Source organism: Hordeum vulgare, chromosome 3H, assembly GCF_904849725.1.
Source record: "Hordeum vulgare subsp. vulgare chromosome 3H, MorexV3_pseudomolecules_assembly, whole genome shotgun sequence".
In the NCBI taxonomy this organism is placed as follows: Eukaryota; Viridiplantae; Streptophyta; class Magnoliopsida; order Poales; family Poaceae; genus Hordeum; species Hordeum vulgare.
In genome coordinates this window covers 26,333,811-26,341,628 of record NC_058520.1, presented here as the reverse complement: position 1 = coordinate 26,341,628, position 7,818 = coordinate 26,333,811, and the positions used below count along the sequence as shown (strand labels likewise).

At 42.8% G+C, this 7,818-nt stretch overlaps 1 protein-coding gene across 1 annotated transcript; it reads right to left on the bottom strand.

The window, feature by feature from the left end:
• Window positions 1-1,370: 1,370 nt before the first annotated feature.
• On the bottom strand, window positions 1,371-2,835 carry LOC123439381 (NAC domain-containing protein 92-like). Its single transcript, XM_045116101.1, has 2 exons — window positions 2,247-2,835; window positions 1,371-2,168 (listed from the first exon to the last, which is right to left on the bottom strand). The coding sequence occupies exons 1-2, from the start codon at window positions 2,745-2,747 to the stop codon at window positions 1,596-1,598; spliced, it is 1,074 nt and encodes a 357-aa protein (XP_044972036.1). The 5' UTR covers window positions 2,748-2,835; the 3' UTR covers window positions 1,371-1,595.
• Between the last annotated feature and the right edge of the window lie 4,983 nt (window positions 2,836-7,818).

Below are 7,818 nucleotides of genomic sequence, written 5' to 3'. Positions count from 1 at the left end.
AATTTACTCTTCATGTGGGTGTTGGTACACATGTGAGTAGAAAACCCCCTTCAATCAATAAATGGCATATCTCAGAGACTTAGAGACGAAGGGATGAAGTCATAGTCATCTCACTTGAAGTGTGAGCCTAGAGGGTCAAGGGAGAAGGTGTGCTCCCATCGACCATTGTTGGGCCCGGGCACATCCAAAACTTGTAAGGGAGAGAGAGGGAGAAGGGAAGCAATTGATGGGGGTATTTGCATATGCCTAGGAGGCTATGTTGGTGCGAGCGGAGAGCATGAGGCTATCCAAAGCGAGGACATGTGCAAGTGCAGCAGGCGCGATACACCATAGCAATGCCACAAGTGTCCTACTGGAAAGAGGAGGAAGAAGAGATGAAGGATGGGAGGCCAACTGGGTCCATGACCCACATGTAAGTGAAGTAGAGATGGGGAAGGGCAGAGGGATCAGTAGAGGTATAATTTGGGGTAATGTCACCCGATGAGGAAGTGAAGCATAGGGTGAACCGTGTGGTTTCACCCAATTTTTACAATTACATTGAAGTTAGGAAATGAAGATAGCTATCTCTGGAAAATTATTCACAACAACCGAAACATTTCAAATTGTTCAAACTTGAGACTTTCATTTTGTAGACCTGTTTTTTGTGAAGTTTGGTCGATAATTTGAACATGACCATGTGGTGAAACGTGTACAAGATGTTCAAAATAATTAAATATGGTTTGTACAAGTTTAATATTTTTCATAAAAGGAAGTATTTTACCTATACAAATATCATTTCGTGAATTTTCAAAAAAATACTATAAAAACTTTTTAAATAAAAGTTTTCAAGGAAATACTGGTGTTATGTATAATACACCTCACAAATGATTTTCTATGAACTGTTCTTTTCAAAAAGAAAATAGTTTATTTTATACATCCTTTTAATGGTTTCACAAAATAAAAGGTTTATTTTCTTTTTTGCCAAAGTAAATTTTAATAAATATATTTTGGGCTCCACCCACAAAGCATAGTCATTGGGGCAATTTTTGGGCATAGATTGCAAGAGGGTAGGTGGAGGATTTAATATGGATTGGAAGAAACATTGAAAATCAAACATAGCAACAACACAAAAATTAATTTTTTGATGGCTCAAAAAATTACCTTCATTACAATAAGTTAAATTAAGCACACACAAGATGTGATTCTGTGTTTGACAGAGAGCGGGAAAGAGAGGGGGGGAGAGTGGGCAATATATACCAAGTTTATAAAAAATATTATGCAATGCATTTTTTAAACTTTCAAAATGGAACCAAATATTCATAATTAAACAAAACAGTTCATTCCACATAGTTTTAAAACACGCATGATGTACACACTACGAGGTATTTTACAGCACATACAAGCCAGCACACATACAGACAATATTAGCACAAGAGATGCAATGCAAGTCAAGCAATGCATACAAACTCTCTTTTGATCACGCTAAAAAATTACATTAAGGTACAAACCAATACACATGTTGGTATATATCACTCATCTTCTCATGGATGATTAATTCATGCATGCATGCACACACACACACACATATGTTATATTGGATAATCTAATCATCAGAACTACCACATGCCATCCATACCCATGTTCACCGACGAGATCTCGTCGGGGGTTGCTGTGGAGCCGTTGCCCAAGTCATTGTTTTTTAGCCCGATCATGACATCCTCCTGTGATACTATGGACGAAGGTTCGCTCCCAGGCTCAATCCCGACCATGAAGCCCTGGTCCGCACTCATCTCCATTTCCATAATCTGCATCTGCATCATCGGGTGTTGTTGTTGCTCCACGTGGTGGTGGTAGAACGGTATCAACGGCTGTGGTGGGGCAACCAACATCTGGTGGTGGTGGTTACCAATGTAGTCACCATTCATCATCGGGAGCAATGTGTCATCCATCATCAATGCGGCAGGCCTGGTGGCTTGTAGCTGGTACGAAGAAGCTGCAGGCAGTGACAAAGGTGGCGTCAACGATGATGATGCATTGTAGTCCATGAGCGGAGGCAATGTAAAGGATTCGAGGAAGCCATGTTGGTGCTCTGCTCCCACACGCATGGGCATGGGCATGGTGTACGATGACATAACCACCTTCTTTAGTCCAGTGCTCTTATGGAAGATCCTGCAAACCACATAGTCCTCCTACAAACATACATAAAATAAATCAATGCAAATTAACTATGGATAGTATATTTCTACTACTAGTCCAGTTTTAAATACCTTGGAAGATGTGTTAATGATTGTGGCATTGGTGATGTCGCTAGGCACATCGGGTGATGGCTGCTTGCCGCTCTTGAGCCTGTACTCATGCATGATCCAGTTGGTCTTCTCCCCCTTTGGCGTCGTGCCCATGTAGAAGACTAGCGTCTTCTTCATGCCGATGAGACTCATGGTCGATGGTTGGAAAATCTCCTTGTCTTTTCCGGTGGCCTTCCAATAGCCGGTGGTCATGGCTCTGTTAGTCCGTATCCCGGTTGGGTACTTGTGGTCCTTCTCGGAGAAAAAGTACCACTCCTTCTCCCCCATGATTGCCATATTGGGGAGTTCCCACGGCTCATGCTTGTTCAGATCCACCTCCGTGACTACCCTGGTGTCGAAGGGTTTCTTCAACACCTTGGGTACTAGGTAGGAAGTAATGATCTCCACATCCGTCGGGTGAAACCTGAACCCCGGCGGTAGGTGCAACTCTTGTTGTTGCTGAACTTGAAGGTAGTCTTCCATGGTAGAGGTTCTCTGAATGGGTCCAATGGGGGTGCAAAAATTGGGGGGGGGGGATGATATATATGTGTGTAACAATGGAAGGAATTCAATGACATCTAGAAATATGAGAGGAGGTACTTAAATAGTAGTGGATGCGTGTACCGGGAAGACACTTGCCATAGAAGCTTCAAACTTTTTTTGGCTTTTTTTAGTTTGGTCTTATTGGCGGTGTACGGATAGATGCTAAGCTAGCCAGATAGATAGAGATAGTTCCTCATCTTTACAACTGTGTCTTGCTTATCGTATTGTGAGGGACATGGCCAGGTGGTGACATCTGCTAGGTTTCTCGAACCTCTCCAAGCCATGCCATGCCAGATTGAACACTTTTGGTTTTGTTCCCATTCTTGTTAATGTATGCATATGCGCTCGTCATGCTACCCTCTACTCATCCCATTTGCATAAAAAATGTGTGCTTCTATTGCTGTTGCGTGGCTTTGTGATGCAAAGTAAACAAATGTTGTTTTATATGTATAACCTATGTATACATTCCACCATATGCATTCATATCTATATATAGCCTCTAGTAAAATCTACTAGTTTACATATTCCATCGTCTGTATGCATCCAAATACTATATATAGCTTTTACGAGTTTACACAAAACATTTGTGTTCTCTAAACAATGTCGAAAAGGAGATGAGCAAGGATGATTGTGCCTAAGAATAGTAGGAATATTCATGTTGATCTCTCCCATCTACCCCCATGTAAACAACGTCAATAGATCCGTTACCTCTATCCCACATGAAGGAAACATCATTAGATCGGTTACCACCAGGCGAGAGGACTGGTGCCAACTACCGCTGAATCCCCTCATGCATGAGTGGGACCGATACAACTCACACACTTCATGCATGTACACAAAAGTGTGTCACTCACACTTGTCTAGGGATATGCATTCATTGCATATTTTTACCCGCTTTTCGGGTTGTCGTGTATGAGTGCAGGTACATCTAGGTGTCACGATCGACCAACCTTTTCACTTTTCCTCAAAAAGTTAGCACGTGATATCTGGATCTACTCATGGCTCCAGTTGTGTGCGATTATGTGCTTCTCATGTGGACCAAAACGGGTGTGTGTTGCGCACCATATGCCTTTATCATGGTTAGCCACTAGATATATCCTTTTGTGGGTGATATGATTGATTTGATATACCACTGCGATCAAATCAATAGTCTCACAAACAATTTTGAATACCTAGTCAACCAAATAATGTAAAAATAAAGAAATTTATTAAATGTAGTTACCACTCATTCACATACCTTCTCCTTTATTTGGATTATAAAATGTTACATTTATGAGGAGAAAAAATAATGTTACGTTCATGATCCAAAAATGATACTCCCTAGGCACCTCGCGGGTTGAGAGGCCTTCTCAACCCCATGCACTGGCTAACTTGGCTGGGAGATCCATCATGGGTGGACCTTGGGGCGCACCCAGGGACACTATCGTTGGGCGGATTCGGGCGTGGGAACCAACGCAAGCTATACCCCACACAATGGCCCATGCACGAAGGTGCAACCTTGTGTGCCTGTCAGCGTTGTCAGCACTCTGCCTAAGGCTCGTAGAGGGTGACACTAGTGCAAAAAAATCCTAGTAGTGGCATTCAAAAAACATCGTTATCAGCGAGAGGGGAGACACCGGTAGTATGACACTAGTGATGAGGGATCATTAGCGGCGTCGATACCCAAAGCCGCTAGTTGGGTGCATATTACTAGTGTTGGATCCTAATTTCAGTGTTATAGTTGTTATTGTTAGTGCTTGTCATTAGACACTAGAGGTATATAATGTATTAGTGGTGTCTAGTATTCTCGAACATTAGAAGCTTATGATCGACATTGGCATTGGTTTTCCATCAAACAATGCTGATGTTTGCTTGATGGTTTAAAAAAAGTTAGCCAAGACAACTTTTCTATAATTTTTACACATGCTACTACATAATGTGAAGCAACACGACAAGTAAATCATAGTTGTGCATCTACATCAATTAGTAATTCATATTAGGATTAGATCCGTCACCAACAACTGCAAAAAATGACATATAGCCTAGCCAATATGAAAACAACAGTTAGTAGCATCGTGTCCTTGGACTTGCGTTGCAGCATGTGCATTCAAGCACTGAAAAGAAAATGACATATAGCATAGCTAATATGAAAAACAACCCTTAGTAGCATGGTGTCCTTAGACTCGAGTTGTAGCTTGTGCATTCTAGCAATAATTTTCCTATCCATCTTCAATGTTTCATTATCGAACTCTTTGTATCTTAGTTTCTACTCTAGCATGGACTTTTGATTAGCAAGCTTTGTTATAACACTTATAGTCCTCCCCTCTCATTTTTTGTCAACCCACTTGACTGTTAGAAATATGCCCTAGAGGTAATAATAAATTGGTTATTATTATATTTCCTTGTTCATGATTATCGTTTATTATCCATGCTAGAATTGTATTGATTGGAAACTCAAATACATGTGTGGATATATAGACAACACACTCTCCCTAGTGAGCCTCTAGTTGACTAGCTCGTTGATCAAACATGGTCAAGGTTTCCACGCCATAGGCAAGTGTTGTCACTTGATAACGGGATCACATCATTAGGAGAATGATGTGATGGACAAGACCTAAAATATAAACGTAGCATATGATCGTGTCAGTTTATTGCTACTGTTTTCTGCATGTCAATGTATCTGTTCCTATGACCATGAGATCATGCAACTCCCGGACACCGCAGGAATACCTTGTGGGTTATCAAACGTCGCAACGTAACTAGGTGACTATAAAGGTGCTCTACAGGTATCTCCAAAGGTGTCTGTTGGGTTGGCATGGATCAAGACTGGGGTTTGTCACTCCGTGTGACGGAGAGGTATCTCGGGGCCCACTCGATAATACAACATAACAACAAGCCTTGCAAGCAATGTGACTAAGGAGTTAGTAACGGGATCTTGTACTACGGAACGAGTAAAGAGACTTGCCGGTACCGAGATTTAACTAGGTATGGAGATACCGACGATCGAATCTCGGGCAAGTAACATACCGAAGGACAAAGGGAACAACATACGGGATTAACTGAATCCTTGACATAGAGGTTCAACCGATAGAGATCTTTGTATAATATGTAGGATCCAATATGGACACCAGGTCCTGCTATTGGTTATTGACGAGAGAGTGTCTCAGGTCATGTGTGCATAGTTCTCGAACCCGCAGGGTCTGCACACTTAAGGTTCGGTGACGTTTCGGTATAGTTGAGTTATATGTGTTGGTGACCGAAGTTTTGTTTGGAGTCCCGGATGAGATCCCCGAACGTCACGAGGAGTTCCGGAATGGTCCGGAAACGAAGAATGATATATAGGAAGTTGGTATTTGGATTCCGGAAGGTTTTCGGGCATTGTCGGCAATGTACCGGGAGTGACGAATTGGTTCCAGGGGCCCACTGGGTGTGCCCACCACACCCCAAGGTGTCCACATGGCTTGATTGGATGCGCAATAAGGCTTAATGGGCTGGCAAGTCATCCAAGGAAATCCCATGAGGAAAAAGGTGGAAAATCCAAAAGAGGTGGGCAATTTAGGAAGGAGTCCTAATCCAAGTGGGATTGGAGGAGGACTCCTCCCTCCTCCATTCGTCCGAAGCCAAGAGGCTCTCCTTGAGCCTCAAGGCTGGCCCCTCCCTCCTCCTATATATACTAGATGGTTTAGGGTTTTTGAGACACAACTTTGCCACATGCAACCCTAAACCTCTACTTCATAGTTCTTCCTCTAGATCAGATTTCTGCGGAGCTTAGGTGAAGCCATGCAGGAATAAGATCACCACCACCACCGACACACCGTCACGCTGCCATGGAACTCATCTAAATCCCCGTCTTTCTTGTTGGATCAAGAAGGTGGAGATCGTCATCGAGCTGTACGTGTGCGGAACGTAGAGGTGCCGTCCGTTCGGCACTTGATCGGGACGGATCGTGGGACGGATCATGAGACGGTTCGTGGGACGGATCGTGGGACGGTTCATGAAGACGTACCACTACATCAACCGCGTTTATTAATGCTTCCGCTTAGCAATCTACAAGGGTATGTAGATCCGATCTCCCTCTCGTAGATGATCATCACCATGATAGGTCTTCATGTGTGTAGGAAATTTTTTGTTTCCCATGCAACGTCCCCCAACAGTGGCATCATGAGCTAGGTTCATGCGTAGATGATATCTCGAGTAGAACACAAAAGAGTTTGTGGGCGTTGATGTTCGATTTGCTGCCCTCCTTAGTCTTTTCTCGATTCGGCGGTATTGTTGGATTGAAGCGGCCCGGACCAACCTTACTCGTACGCTTACAAGAGACCGGTTTCATCGACTAACATGCAACTTATTTTACAAAGATGACTGGCGGGTGTTTGTTTCTTCAACTTTAGTTGAATCGGATTTGACCGAGGCGGTCCTTGGAGATGGTTAAATAGAAAATTGCATATCACCGTTGTGGCTTTGCGTAAGTAAGATGCAAGATACCCATAGAAGCCACGTAAAACACGCAACAACAAATTAGAGGACGTCTAACTTGTTTTTGCAGGGTATGCATGTGATGTGATATGGCCAAATACATGATATGATATATTGGATGTATGAGATGATCATGTTGTAATAGTTAAATATCGACTTGCATGTCGATGCTACGGCAACCGGCACGGGCCATAGGGTTGTCTTTAAACTAACTTTTGTGCTTGCGGATGCGTTTACTATATTGCTAGGTTGTAGCTTTAGTAGTAATAGCATAGATAGCACGACAACCTCGATGATGGCAGAATGATGGAGATCATGGTGTGGCGCCGGTGACGATGAAGATCATGCCGGTGCTTTGGTGATGGAGATCAAGAAGCACAAGATCATGGCCATATCATGTCACTTATGATTTGCATGTGATGTTAATCATTTTATGCACCTTATTTTGCTTAGAACGATGGTAGCATTATAAGGTGATCCCTCACTAAAATTTCAAAATAAAATTGTGTTCTCCCCGACTGTGCACCGTTGTGACATTTCGTCGTTTCGAGACACC